The sequence below is a fragment of the Salvelinus fontinalis genome, chromosome 7 (assembly GCF_029448725.1).
Source record: "Salvelinus fontinalis isolate EN_2023a chromosome 7, ASM2944872v1, whole genome shotgun sequence".
NCBI classification, from domain to species: domain Eukaryota; kingdom Metazoa; phylum Chordata; class Actinopteri; order Salmoniformes; family Salmonidae; genus Salvelinus; species Salvelinus fontinalis.
Window position 1 is genome coordinate 18,163,590 of NC_074671.1, and position 14,469 is coordinate 18,178,058.

Here is a 14,469-nt window from a genome sequence, read left to right on the forward strand (position 1 = left end):
GACACATTGGTTCGGCTAGAAGCAGAGCGGCTTGGCAGGGTCGTGTTTCGGAGGACACATGGCTCTCGACCGTCGCCTCTCACGGAAAAAAATATAAAATATGAGACTATCGAATGAACTTCTACTCAATATATACTCCTTAAACTAATTTCCTGTATCCCCTTCTCCCTCATACTAGATCTCAGCCTCTCTCTTTCCCTCTGATACTGCCCACACATGCTCCACGGTCTCTATTTCCTGGCAATAATCACACTTTCCTGTTGGATGTTTTCCGATCACATTTAAGGTCTTATTCTTATTCTTCCTTATCCATTTAAGATCTAATAACTTCCGGCCCCGACAGAGATGGCCGCCTCGCTTCGCGTTCCTAGGAAACTATGCAGTATTTTGGTTTTTTACGTGTTATTTCTTACATTGGTACCCCAGGTAATCTTAGGTTTCATTACATACAGTCGGGAGGAACTACTGAATATAAGAGCAACGTCAACTCACCATCATTACGACCAGGAATATGACTCTCCCGAAGCGGATCCTGTGTTTTGCCTTCCACCCAGTACAATGGATCGGATCCCAGCCGGCGACTCTAAACAACGACGCCGTAAAAGGGGCAAACGAAGCGGTCTTCTGGTCAGGCTCCGGAGACGGGCACATCGCGCTCCACTCCCTAGCATACTACTCGCCAATGTCCAGTCTCTTAACAACAAGGTTGATGGAATCCGAGCAAGGGTAGCATTCCAGAGAGACATCAGAGACTAACGTTCTTTGCTTCACGGAAACATGGCTCACTCGAGAGATGCTAACGGAGTCGGTGCAGCCAGCTGGTTTCTTCACGCATCGACAGAAACAAGCATCTTTCTGGTAAGAAGAGGGGCGGGGGGGGGGGGGGGGGTATGCCTTATGATTAACGAGACGTGGTGTAATCATAACAACATACAGGAACAAGTAATTCTGTTCACCTGACTTAGAATTCCTCACAATCAAATGTCAACCGCATTATCTACCAAGGGAATTCTCTTCGATTATAATCACAGCCGTATATATTCCACCCCAAGCAGACACATCGATGGCCCTGAACGAACTTTATCTGACTCTATGTAAACCACACATCCTGAGGCTGCATCCATTGTAGCCGGGGATTTTAACAAGGCTAATCTGAAAACAAAACTCCCTAAATTCTATCAGCATATCGATTGTGCTACCAGGGCTGGTAAAACCATGGATCATTGTTATTCTAACTTCCGCGATGCATATAAGTGTCACGACTTCCGCCGAAGTCGGCCCTTCTCCTTGTTCGGGTGGTGTTCGGCGGTCGACGTCACCGGCTTTCTAGTCACCACCGATCCAGGTTTCAGTTTCGTTTTGTTTTGTCTCCGCTACATCTCTGCACCCAATCGCTGACAATAAGGCCCTCCCCCGCCCTCCTTTCGGAAAAGCTGACCACGACTCCATTTTGTTGCTTCCAGCCTACAAACAGAAACTAACACAAGAAGCTCCCGCGCTCAGGTCTGTTCAACGCTGGTCCGACCATTCGGACTCCACGCTTCAAGACTGCTTCGATCACGTGCGTTGGGATATGTTCCGCATTGCGTCCAACAACAACATTGACGCATACGCTGATTCGGTGAGCGAGTTCATTAGAAAGTGCATCTGTGACATTATACCCACAGCAACGATTAAAACATTCCCAAACCAGAAACCGTGGATTGATGGCAGCATTCGCGCGAAACTGAAAGTGCGAACCACTGCTTTTAACCAGGGCAAGGTGACCGGAAACATGACCAAATACAAACAGTGTAGCTATTCCCTCCACAAGGCAATCAAACAAGCTAAGTGCCAGTATAGAGACAAAGTAGAGTCGCAATTCAACAGCTCAGACACAAGAGGTATGTGGTAGGGTCTACAGTCAATCACGGATTACAAAAAGAAAACCAGCCCCGTGGCGGACCAGGAGGTCTTGCTCCCAGACAGACTAAATAACTTTTTTGCTCGCTTTGAGGACAATACAGTGCCACGGCCCGCTACCAAAACCTGTGGGCTCTCCTCCACTGCAGCCGACGTGAGTAAAACATTTAAACGTGTTAACCCTCGCAAGGCTGCAGGCCCAGACAGCATTCCCAGCCGTGTCCTCAGAGCATGCGCAGACCAGCTGGCTGGTGTGTTTACGGACATATTCAAGCAATCCTTATCCCTGTCTGCTGTTCCCACATGCTTCAAGAGGGCCACCATTGTTCCTGTTCCCAAGAAAGCGAAGGTAACTGAGCTAAATGACTACCGCCCCGTAGCACTCACTTCCGTCATCATGAAGTGCTTTGAGAGACTAGTCAAGGATCATATCACCTCTACCTTACCTGCCACCCTAGACCCACTTAATTTTGCATACCGCCCCAATAGGTCCACAGACGATGCAATCGCCATCGCACTGGCCCATCCCATCTGGACAAGAGGAATACCTATGTAAGAATGCTGTTCATTGACTACAGCTCTGCATTCAACACCATAGTACCTTCCAAGCTCAACCCCGCTCTGTGCAATTGTGTCCTGGACTTTGACGGGCCGCCCCCAGGTGATGAAGGTAGGAAACAACATCTCCACTTCGCTGATCCTCAACACTGGGGACCCACAAGGGTGCGTGCTCAGCCTCCTCCTGTACTCCCTGTTCACTCATGACTGCTTGACCTTGCACGCCTCCAACTCAATCAACAAGTTTGCAGATGACACAACAGTAGTGGGCTTGATTACCAACAACGACGAGACAGCCTACAGGGAGGAGGTGAGTGCACTCGGAGTGTGGTGTCAGGAAAACAACCTCACTCAACGTCAACAAAACAAAGGAGATGATCGTGGACTTCAGGAAACAGCAGAGTGAGCACCCCCCTATCTATAGACGGGACAGCAGTGGAGGTTAAGTCCCTCGGTATACACATCACTAACAAACTGAAATGGTCCACCCACACAGACAGTGTGGTGAAGGCGCAACAGCGCCTCTTCAACCTCAGGAAGCTGAATAAATTTGGCTTGTCACCTAAAACCTTCAAACTTTTACAGAAGCACAATTGAGAGCATCCTGTCGGGCTGTATCACCGCCTGGTACAGCAACTGCACCGCCCACAACCGCAAGGCTCTCCAGACTGAAAAACAGCATCTATCGCAAGGCCATCAGACTGTTAAACCGCCATCACTAACACAGAGAGGCTGCTGCCTAGAGTTGTGGCCTAAAGTTGAGTTTGTATGAGGGCAATTTGCATATACTCCAGAATGTTATGAAGAGTGATCAGATGAATTGCCTCTTTGCCATGCAAATGAACTGAATCCCCCAAAAACATTTCCACTGCATTTCAGCCCTGCCACAAAAGGACCAGCTGACATGTCAGTGATTCTCTCGTTAACACAGGTGTGAGTGTTGATGAGGACAAGGCTGGAGATCACTCTGTCATGTTGATTGAGTTCAAATAACAGACTGGAAGCTTCAAAGGAGGGTGGTGATTGTAATCATTGTTCTTCCTCTGTCAATCATGGTTACCTGCAAGGAAACGCGTGCCGTCATCATTGCTTTGCACAAAAAGGGCTTCACAGGCAAGGATATTGCTGCCAGTAAGATTGCACCTAAATCAACCATTTATCGCATCATCAAGAACTTCAAGGAGAGCGGTTCAATTGTTGTGAAGAAGGCTTCAGGGCGCCCAAGAAAGTCAAGCAAGCGCCAGGACTGTCTCCTAAAGTTGATTCAGCTGCAGGATCGTGGCACCACCAGTACAGAGCTTGCTCAGGAATGGCAGCAGGTGTGAGTGCATCTACACGCACAGTGAGGCGAAGACTTTGAGGATAGCCTGGTGTCAAGAAGTGCAGCAAAGAAGCCACTTCTCTCCAGGAAAAACATCAGGGACAGACTGATATTCTGCAAAAGGTACAGGGATTGGACTGCTGAGGACTGGGGTAAAGTCATTTTCTCTGATGAATCCCCTTTCCGATTGTTTGGGGCATCCGGAAAAAAGCTTGTTCGGAGAAGACAAGGTGAGCGCTACCATCAGTCCTGTGTCATGCCAATAGTAAAGCATCCTGAGACCATTCATGTGTGGGGTTGCTTCTCAGCCAAGGGAGTGGGCTCACTCACAATTTTGCCTAAGAACACAGCCATGAATAAAGAATTGTACCAACACATCCTCCGAGAGCAACTTCTCCCAACCATCCAGGAACAGTTTGGTGACGAACAATGCCTTTTCCAGCATGATGGAGCACCTCTGGGCCACATCCTGACTGATGGCAGCCCATTCTGCTCATCTGCGTGAACGTGCCTTAGGCATGCTGCAAGGAGGCATGAGGACTGCAGATGTAGCCAGGGCAATAAATTGCAATGTCCGTACTGTGAGACGCCTAAGACAGCGCTGCAGGGAGACAGGACGGACAGCTGATTGTCCTCGCAGTGGCAGACCACGTGTAACACCTGCACAGGATTGGTACATCCGAAAATCACACCTGCGGGACAGGTACAAAATGGCAACAACTGCCCGAATTACACCAGGAACGCACAATCCCTCCATCAGTGCTCAGACTGTCCGCAATAGGCTGAGAGGCTGGACTCAGGGCTTGTAGGCCTGTTGTAAGGCAGGTCCTCACCAGACGTCACCGGCAACAACGTCGACTATGCGCACAAACCCACTGTCGCTGGACCAGACAGGACTGGCAAAAAGTGCTCTTCACTGATGAGTCGCGGTTTTGTCTCACCAGGGGTGATGGTCGGATTCGCGTTTATCATCGAAGAAATGAGCGTTACACCGAGGCCTGTACTCTGGAGTGGGATTGGTTTGAAGGTGGAGGGTTCGTCATGGTCTGGGGTGTTGTGTCACAGCATCATCGGACTGAGCTTGTTGTCATTGCAGGCAATCTTAACGCTGTGCGTTACAGGGAAAACATCCTCCTCCCTCATGTGGTACCCTTCCTGCAGGCTCATCCTGACATGACCCTCCAGCATGACAATGCCACCAGCCATACTGCTCGTTCTGTGCGTGATTTCCTGCAAGACAGGAATGTCAGTGTTCTGCCATGGCCAGCGAAGAGCCCGGATCTCAATCCCATTGAGCACGTCTGGGACCTGTTGGATCGAAGGGTGAGGGCTAGGGCCATTCCCCCCCAGAAATGTCCGGGAACTTGCAGGTGCCTTGGTGGAAGAGTGGGGTGATATCTCACAGCAAGAACTGGCAAATCTGGTACAGTCCATGAGGAGGAGATGCACTGCAGTACTTAATGCAGCTGGTGGCCACACCAGATACTGACTGTTACTTTTGATTTTGAATCTCCCCTTGTTCAGGGACACATTATTCCAGTTCTGTTAGTCACATGTCTGTGGAACCTGTTCAGTTTATGTCTCAGTTGCTGAATCTTGTATGTTTATACACATTTTTACGCATGTTAAGTTTGCTGAAAATAAATGCGTGAGAGGACGTTTCTTTTTTTGCGTTTATATACTGTATTTTATACCATCTATTGCATCTTGCCTATGCCGCTCGGTCATCGCTCATCCATATTTATATGTACATATTCTTATTCCATCCCTTTAGATGTGTGTATTAGGTAGTTGTGGAATTGTTAGATTACTGTTAGATATTACTGCACTGTTGGAACTAGAAGCACAAGCATTGCTACATTCACATTAACATCTGCTGACCATGTGTATGAGACCAATAACATTTGATTTGAAGTGTCCACTTAATTTGAGGACTGAGGGCTGTGTCTTGTGTTTTTTATGCAGTCTGGTGTTAATTGTGGGAGGCTCTGCCTGGGGAGACTACTTTTTGAGCATAGGCCATATTTTAAGCGATATGTTGCCTCCTAGCGCCACAACAGTACCTAAGTTAGTTCTGTAAAGTCACGTGATTTCTGGGAAAGGGGACGTCTCCCTCTGCTCTGTGCGAGGCTAGTAAACAACTTCTGGATTTCCAGTCAAAGTGCTATGCGGGGGTGCGCTCAGCTGTAGTTAGGAAACGGAGAAAACGCAACCTAAGGTAAGCGAAACCAGATCACCCAATAAAATACATTCATGACAATCATTCTAAATCTGTGGAAAATATGTTTCACTTCATGTACAATCTCTTGATTTATTTAGTTCGCTATTTTTAGATGGAGACGAATAGTTTAATATATTTCATACCAACCGATGCAGAATAAAAAAGTTATTACTTTATGATCATGATCAAAATGATTAGGTCGTTTGTGGCTCAGTTGGTCGAGCATAGCACTTGCAACGCCCGAGTTGTGGGTTCGATTCCGACGGGGCGCCCGTACGAAAAAAAATAATAATGTATGCACTCACTACTGTAAGTCGCTCTGGATAAGAGCGTCTGCTGTAGTTATTTCATGCTTTGTCATGAATATACAATGAAATATAGTATCGTCTTCAAGTATAATCACAGTCAAACCAGCTTTGGCGGAATATTTATTCACCAATAATAAATTATTTAAAAGTCCAGTAAGTAACAATGTGAGCGACCCGACCAAATTCATATAGAAATGTGAGTTATGGATATGTCATTTTCATTGAAAGCAAGTCTGATACGCTGTATATCCGTTATTTGTGCGCTACTTCTATGCTTACGGCTAGCTTTTGCATCTTTTTACTTTCGGTTTTGAACACTATCTTCAAACAGCTGAAAATAACTTTTGTTATTTATGCACTACCACACTCATCCCAGCTAACATACTCTTCACGTATTATGTTTGGTTGATTTATTTTCCATGGTATAGTGTGTCGTTTTTAATCAGACACAAAAATGTGTATTGCCAAACTAGATTCAAATAAAGTTATACCTTGTCTTCACAGCTATGGCATCTGGGAAAATTCGCTCCACGCGCAAACTACGCGCTTGGATGGTAGAACAGGTTTGTGTTTGTAGAGGATGGGCTCAATAGTCAAATGTGTGTTCATTGTAACAGCTGATTACAGTGAGTGTTTCAGCTGGTATGTCATAGTGATAGGTAGAGTCAATGTACTGTCTGGGAAATGGGTCGAGTCTTTCCCAAGCAACACTCACCACATCCTGTTGAATGTATTGGTGCAGGTCAGCAGCGGGAAGTACCCTGGCCTGATATGGGACGACGACGACAAGACCATGTTCCGTATACCATGGAAACACGCCGGGAAACAAGACTTCCGCAGCGAAGTGGATGGTGCCATCTTCAAGGTCCGTCCTGACACTAACAACTTTACGAGTACTAGTTCATTGACTATTCATTTTACAGTAGGCTCGTCATGTATTATCTATTAAAAACACAGTAGTAGATATTACTTCCTGCGTCTAAATGCTTTCTCTTTCTACTCGACAGGCGTGGGCAGTGTTTAAGGGGAAGTTGTCTGAGGGGGGTCATGCGGACCCTGCCTCCTGGAAGACGCGGCTGCGAGTTGCTCTCAATAAGAGCCCGGAGTTCAGAGAGGAACCTGAGAGGTCACAGCTGGAAATCTCCGAACCATACAAAGTCTACCGCCTCGTACCCATCAGCGAACAAGGTGAGACAAGCACACACACGCTGTTAGTTTGTTATACTACTATGTTTATTTCTACCCCTCTGCTAAGATGTTCCAGCAATTTCCTTTTGATCCTTTGGTCTTGTGTAGATATCTATAACCACATCATCATACCTACGATCTGGGAATAGAAACTGGGTGTAGCCGCGTACATTCTTTAAGTTTCATCAAGGTTGAGAAGATTAGTATTTTGAATATTTGCAAACTTCAATACTCCCTCAGTCAGTCCAAAGGGACATAGTCATACCAGAGTCAACAGTGCAAATTAGCACAACAATAACTCCATATAGTTTGTAGCTATGGAGACAACTTTAAAGCAGGTTAAAGTGCAGTAAACAAATTCATGACCTATGGTCCCTTTTCTCTTCACAGCATTGGGGAGTGTTGACATGAAGTTCCAAGCCAGAGCAGGGGGGAGGAAGAGAAGGAGCCACGATTCAGACATCGAGGCGGAGGAAGAGGTGGTGAAGGTCAAACAGATGAAAGAAGTTACCACCTCCCTACCAATCACCATGGTAGGTCTGGCATTTTGAGGAGAAAATAACAATCCAATGGAAACAAGTTAACTAATAGAGATGCATCCAAAAGTTATGTCAGTCTCTCTCACCGACATGTTTGATGTTTCTATTTATCAGTCTGTTCAGGAGATTGAGGAAAGTGTTCTTACAATCCAGCTAGACCAGGTTGATCAGCCCTCGGTCATGGTGAAGAGTGCTGGGAGTAAGTCTTATGTCTTACTAACGCAATGTCATGTCTGTCAGACACTGAATCTCTGTTAGTTGATGTTGGATCTCTCAGCCACGGTCTCTTCATTCTGGGGAGTTCCAATAGCATGTGGTTGATTGACATGCTCTTGACATTCTGTTGTCTTCCTCTAGCAGTCAATGAGATCCAGGTGAACTTCACGATCGAGACCGTCCCTCCCCCTGGAGGTAATGCTACTGATGCTGCTGTAAATGCTACAGAGTATATCAGATCTGTTTTTCATCACATACACTGTGAAAATGCAGTCTGCTGTCTCTCATTCAATCTCATTCTCTCCCCCAGCCCAGGACTCTTTCCATGTCTTAGTGAAGTACATGGGAGAGGAGGTGCTTAAACGTGGGGTCATGGGCAGCGATGTCCGGATCGCCTATCTGCCCTCCTCGCCTGTTCCCCCCACCCTGATGGTGGCTGGGTTCCCCCGCATCCCTCTGCCCGACCCCCCCTCCACCTTGACATCCAGCATCGGGCCCCAGTTCCAGGCCCTCTCCACCCTGCTGCCCTTCATGGAGAAAGGGGTGATCCTGACCTCCACAAGAACAGGGGTCTATGGTAAGCGCTACTGCCAGGGCCAGGTGTTCTGGACAGGGCCACATTCAGCCACGGCGGGACCCCACAAGATGAACCATGCTGTGGAGCCCGTGCGGCTCTTCGATAGAGAGGCTTTCAGAATGGGTGAGTGACATGGGGCTGTTCACTCTCTCGGTGAGGATCAACCCACTTCTTTTTTGTCCCCTTAATGGATTTGAGTATTTCAGCAGTCAGTGTGTATTTACTGACTCTGTTTCCTTAGAGCTGGACCACTTCTGCAGCTACGGGGGAGACCCTCCTCAGTGTGGCTTCACCTTGTGTTTCAGTGACAAAGAGGACCCATCCAGCAAACTCATCATCACACAGGTACAGCTGACCAAGCCGTTCCCACCTACTCATAAAATAACTGTTAAACCTGTTCAAATGTAAACAAAAAGGTGTAGCAAATTAATGTTAATACTAGAGTCTATTCAATCCGCATCGCAGAAGTTCAGCTTTACAGCGTGATTGAAATTTAAAGGCAATGTTCCAACTTTAGTGAAGACTGCATTCGTCAGCTCAATCTGAAATTACCTTTAAAATATATCAAATCGGAGAATCTGTTAACAGCTTTACAGATTGAATAGATCCCTAAAGTTTATGAAAGTACAGGATCGCTACGCCTTATTTTTCACTGTGAAATAAAGAGGGATTGAACCAGCCACCCCCTCTCCTCCAGATAACCCTACCCTGGGCTCAGCAGCAGGTCAAGGTAGCTGAAGACTTCCGGGAGTCAATGACCATAACCAGCGAATCAGGAGAGGTCACCATCAACCTGGTATCAGGTTCATTGCTATCCGAAATCCTTGGGACGTCCCTACCGTACACCCTAAACATTTAAAAAATATAAACTTCAAATGGGGGCGGGATAGCATGTAACAGTGGCCTTTAGCATCCAATCACAGGACATCTTGTTTTACAATTTTTTATTTATCCGTTATTTTACCAGGTAAGTTGACTGAGAACACGTTCTCATTTACATCAACGACCTGGGGAGAGGGGGGGTTGAATGAGCCAATCGTAAACTGGGGATTATTAGGTGACCATGATGGTTTGAGGACCAGATTGGGAATTTAGCCAGGACACCAGAGTTAGAATCCCTACTTTTACGATAAGTACCATGGGATCTTTAATGACGTCCGTCAGGACACCCGTTTAACGTCCCATCCGAAAGACAGCACCCTACACAGGGCAGTGTCCCCAATCACTGCCCTGGGGCATTGGGATATTTTTTAGACCAGAGGAAAGAGTGCCTCCTACTGGCCCTCCAACACCACTTCCAGCAGCATCTGGTCTCCCATCCAGGGACTGACCAAGACCAACCCTGCTTAGCTTCAGACACAAGCCAGCAGTGGTATGCAGGGTGGTATGCTGCTGGCTTTGTATAATTGACTATTCTTTTTTTTAAATGAAGCACTGTCTGATCTGATACTAAGGCATACACATGATGCACTAAATACTTGTCTGAATAGCACTACATGGAGTGGAAGACGTCACTTTGGTTTAGCCCTCAGTATTGCTCAACTTGTGATGTTATACTGATGTTCCAAACTCACTTGTATATGGAGTCAGATACTTCTACTCCTTGTTGCCGTCTTTGAATGCTGACTGGTACTGCGTCAGACACCTCTCCGTGTCCTCATGTTGCTTACATAGTGTACCTGTTGACCAAGTTGTTTTAAGTAGCATATGAGAGAAACACTGACAGGCTCTGAAGCCATAGTAGGCTGAAGGTCAGTGATTTGATCATCACCATGCCAACCGTTATGAGGCGGGAAACGAACTTGTCTTCCATTTCTGTTTCTGAAAGTGGTAACGCTTGTTAAGCACATTTCTATAGAGAACATTAATATTCCTAGACTTTGAAGCAGGCTCCTTCACTAGAGACATTGGACTCCTAAATGTGTTTGCAAGTATGTATTCAAGAGCAAGAGAGTTTGTTTTGCATTTGTTAATCTTCTCTCCATAACCCAGCATTTACTACTAGTCCCAACCGTAAGAAGTTAATTGAGATCGGCTCAGTTTTGCATGGCAGGTCACTTTACAGGTTTACCCAATTAGTAAATTACACAAGCCACCATATAAAGCAGGTGTGGAGACTGTTCTAGGGTTATGGTGTGTGGAGACTGTTCTAGGGACCATGTCTGAAAGGTTGTTTTCTGCACCTTTGAACTGGCAATCTGTTGTTCGATCTTGCTCTATTGCACAAATCAAGTATGTTTTTATATCTATCTATATATATATATATATCTGGTCTACTTAAGCCTTTAAGTGCACAAGGTATATATATATATATATATCTATATATCTATATATATCTGGTCTACTTAAGCCTTTAAGTGCACAAGGTGATGGCCAGCCTTGTCAGACTTTTTAAATCTGTTAATATTGTAGAAATGAATGTGAACTGATATTTATATGAACATAGCACATGAACACTTGAAATAGTTTGTAGATGTAGTTTAATAAAAGGTTACACACTGAAAGCAGTGGGACAGGATGCACATAATGTGATGCCATTAGCAGTCAGTGAACTATGAGTGCAGCTTTGTCAGTTGTAATTGGGTTAACAACATGGCTACTGGGTTTGACAAGGCACACTGACTGAGAGACCGGAAGACTGCACAGATCTGTCAAACTGTAAATATTAGTTATTTATGCTCGTCTTTAATTCAATGTTCTGTCTGACCGCATTAAATGTATTTCATATTATCGTGGATGATGTGCGCTTATTTGACTGTTTGATGTTAATAAAAATATTCTTAAAATTTGTAGTATCAGTAGGTTTAAGACATAAATAATTCTAACTTTTTCAAAGTAACAAATTAATCCGCAAACTTATTTCAGACATTACCATTGGCTGGTGAGGCAAGCTCTGCTATTTTGGCATTGAGTTTCTGATTTGTCCAGTCCCTAGTTATGTCGTCCAAATGGCTGTCAAAATCCACTAATAATGAGTGATCTCCAGAGTCCAGCAGCTGATTGGCTATTTCCCGAGTCTCCTCCCACTGCCGCAACATTATCCTGCAAGAAAAAGGTAGCTTTAAATTAACCCGTACTTCCCTCTTCAGGTACTAACACTAACCATGTTTCCATCCAACCTTTTTATGCAAGTAAAGTACATGAGATGAAAAATGTCACGACAGGCTTGATGGAAACATTACATTTGGCAGTATACTTTCCAAATGTTGACAAAACAAGGTGGGATCTTTTTGTCTAAAATTGTGTAAATGACAACACTTTTATGCACATTGATAACCATATCGAAGTAAACTTGGAGTCATGTGATATGTTATGTTGTCCTCCCACTACGACTTGGGAAAGTAAGCAATTTTAGGCAACAGATGAAATAAGTTATGATATACTTCACACGGTGGTGAAAGTGCACAGTGATGAGCTTTATGCTCCTTTCCAATAAATATTGAGGGTCTTATTCTGGTGACATGCTTGGCTGCCATTTGACAAACATAATCTCTCTTTTGTCCTTAATAATCTCATGTTGGCTAGAGCACACGTGCCAAGACCAGAGTGGGCACATTCATTATATAAACGCAACATTTTGTGACAAAACCATCAGAAGAGTTGGAAATGTGATGAAAATCCATTTAACTTGTACTTTTTATTTCGGTATATGGGAATTTAACCACAAGTTGTTTTTATGTGCACTAGGTCATCACACACAGCCTTTTATCTGCAACGAGTCAATTTGATGGAAACATCTCTGGTTGGAAAATGCATTGTTTTTATGCAGATTTTAGAATATTCACATGAAAATCTGTCACCAATTAGATGGAAACCTAGCTACTGACTAATGGAATTTAGTTACATTGTATCGGAGTGAGCATGGATGTAGTCATATGCAGTTGATAAAAGGTGTGCTATCAACAGAAAAACTAAATGTAGTTAACTACAGTATCTTGAAAGAAGGACAGCAGAGATGTCCAGCTCTTACGTATGTTTGTCTTTGAGGGTCCAGCGGGTGTCTTTCCGCTCATACATCACTATGGGAGGCACCCTGTAGTCAGGAGACATCTTTCCACCATCAATCTGAAAAACCACATAGATCAGAGATAAGTAGATGGCACACAGCATAAAGATTTACCAAAAATCTGCATTATGACCATGTACACACACACAGGAATTTAGACAAAACTCCAGTGGATGCTTACCATTAACAAAACTGCATTGTTACACTGCTCGGCAATCTTGTCTGCAATCTTCAATGCACATGGCGTAGGGCTGCCCAGCGAAGGAGAGAGAGAAAGAATGGTTATTGTTTAACACAGGTGGTAATGGTTAAACACAGGTGATATTTTTATTTAACTAAGCAAGTCAGTTAAGAACAAATTCTTATTTCCCAATGACAACATATGCATGTGATAAGCAGGCTATCAGCCACTGAAACTACCTAATAGAGAAATTAACATCTACAGAGGTGATGGTGATGCTGGACCACTGAGAGACACACCTGTTGTCTGACACACAGGCGTTGGCTTGGTAGTATCCTACAATCCTCTGCTGTGTCTGTGCACACCATACATCCACCTGAAGCAAAAGGTATGATACATTACAGCATAACAAATACATGAGGTCAAAAGACAACCACAATGTACATGCACCAGGTAAGGATGAGTAGTTAGGCTAACTGTATTGGTCATTTCAAACACATGTTTGACAGTAAAGACCACTCAGGTTATTAAATGGTTACCTGTGTGAGACCCAGCTGGGTGATGGGAGCCAAAGGTAAGTGAGAGTGGAGCAGAGGCACACAGTCTGTCACACACACAGCACCACCTGCTGGACTGGACGACAACAGCAGCCCATTGACACTACACCGTGGAAACAAACAGCCGTGCAGGTACATCTTCACATAGGCCAGACAGGACAGCTCAACCTCCCCCATTGCTGTGGACAGAAAAGGGTGCACATATCAGAGAAAATGCAGCGAACTGCATTTAGTGATGAATACGTTGTTACAGTGACATGGAATAGCTACAATAAAACACTATTGTTGGCTGGATTTGAGCATTTTGATGGCAGAAGTCATGAAAGCTGAGATGGTAATAAATAGGTGTAACAGCTCTAGCTATAGTAGCTAGCTGAAATGGTAGCCAGCTGGTTAGCTGGTTAGCAAACTATGGTCGAAGGGCCTGCCTACGTAACTAGTTATGGCCAACAGTAGTTACTATCCTTTTATTAAAATAGAACTGGGAAAGTCTATAGTGTAGATATTGAAGAAACAATTATTTGATAGGATATATATTCGTTCATCACGAGTTAACGTTACGTTAGCTAGCTAACAGTTAGTAGCAGGCTAGGCTTACCGTCAATGGATATTATTTGCTGGGATGAAATTTCAGAAGTCCAGTAAAACAAACGTCCGGTTTGAAACGCATCTAATAGTGCATGTTAATACATATAACTGAATATTGATCATTTACAAACGTTTGCACTGTGGAGCTAAAACGGCATCATTCATTAAGACCATTTCCTGTTCCGTGCCCGCCTACCAACAGTACATCTGCATTTGGGTTGGTAACAATAGCGACTGTCTAAAGTTCTATTGGCGTCTCAGTTTGCCAATCATTTGGAAGTAGATCCGTTCTTCAAGTAGTGACGGT

The 14,469-nt window shown here is 44.7% G+C and overlaps 2 protein-coding genes across 3 annotated transcripts; one reads left to right on the top strand and one right to left on the bottom strand.

Moving 5' to 3' along the window:
- Positions 1-945: 945 nt before the first annotated feature.
- On the top strand, positions 946-11,560 carry LOC129859142 (interferon regulatory factor 8-like). 2 transcript variants are annotated; one of them, XM_055928538.1, is made up of 10 exons: positions 946-5,999; positions 6,815-6,873; positions 7,053-7,175; positions 7,318-7,498; positions 7,889-8,031; positions 8,152-8,236; positions 8,398-8,448; positions 8,564-8,953; positions 9,072-9,175; positions 9,528-11,560. In XM_055928538.1, the coding sequence occupies exons 2-10, from the start codon at positions 6,817-6,819 to the stop codon at positions 9,687-9,689; spliced, it is 1,296 nt and encodes a 431-aa protein (XP_055784513.1). In that variant the 5' UTR covers positions 946-5,999; positions 6,815-6,816; the 3' UTR covers positions 9,690-11,560. The 2 variants fall into 2 exon arrangements, with proteins under 2 accessions (XP_055784513.1, XP_055784512.1); XM_055928537.1 differs by having other exon boundaries at positions 948-5,999; positions 8,395-8,448.
- Positions 11,294-14,377, bottom strand: LOC129859143 (ER membrane protein complex subunit 9-like). Its single transcript, XM_055928539.1, has 6 exons — positions 14,173-14,377; positions 13,557-13,753; positions 13,317-13,393; positions 13,018-13,087; positions 12,801-12,895; positions 11,294-11,872 (listed from the first exon to the last, which is right to left on the bottom strand). The coding sequence occupies exons 2-6, from the start codon at positions 13,749-13,751 to the stop codon at positions 11,692-11,694; spliced, it is 618 nt and encodes a 205-aa protein (XP_055784514.1). The 5' UTR covers positions 13,752-13,753; positions 14,173-14,377; the 3' UTR covers positions 11,294-11,691.
- Between the last annotated feature and the right edge of the window lie 92 nt (positions 14,378-14,469).

Bases quoted from the DNA above. Each gene is read 5' to 3' on its own strand.
- LOC129859142 (XM_055928537.1), top strand. From the start codon at position 6,817: ATGGCATCTGGGAAAATTCGCTCCACGCGCAAACTACGCGCTTGGATG. The intron at 7,176-7,317 runs GTCCGTCCTGAC...TCTACTCGACAG, and splicing joins TGGATGGTGCCATCTTCAAG to GCGTGGGCAGTGTTTAAGGG. The intron at 8,954-9,071 runs GTGAGTGACATG...CTGTTTCCTTAG, and splicing joins TAGAGAGGCTTTCAGAATGG to AGCTGGACCACTTCTGCAGC.
- LOC129859143 (XM_055928539.1), bottom strand. From the start codon at position 13,751: ATGGGGGAGGTTGAGCTGTCCTGTCTGGCCTATGTGAAGATGTACCTG. The intron at 13,394-13,556 runs GTAACCATTTAA...CTTTTGCTTCAG, and splicing joins CCCAGCTGGGTCTCACACAG to GTGGATGTATGGTGTGCACA. The intron at 12,896-13,017 runs GTAAGCATCCAC...GTGGTTTTTCAG, and splicing joins ACAATGCAGTTTTGTTAATG to ATTGATGGTGGAAAGATGTC.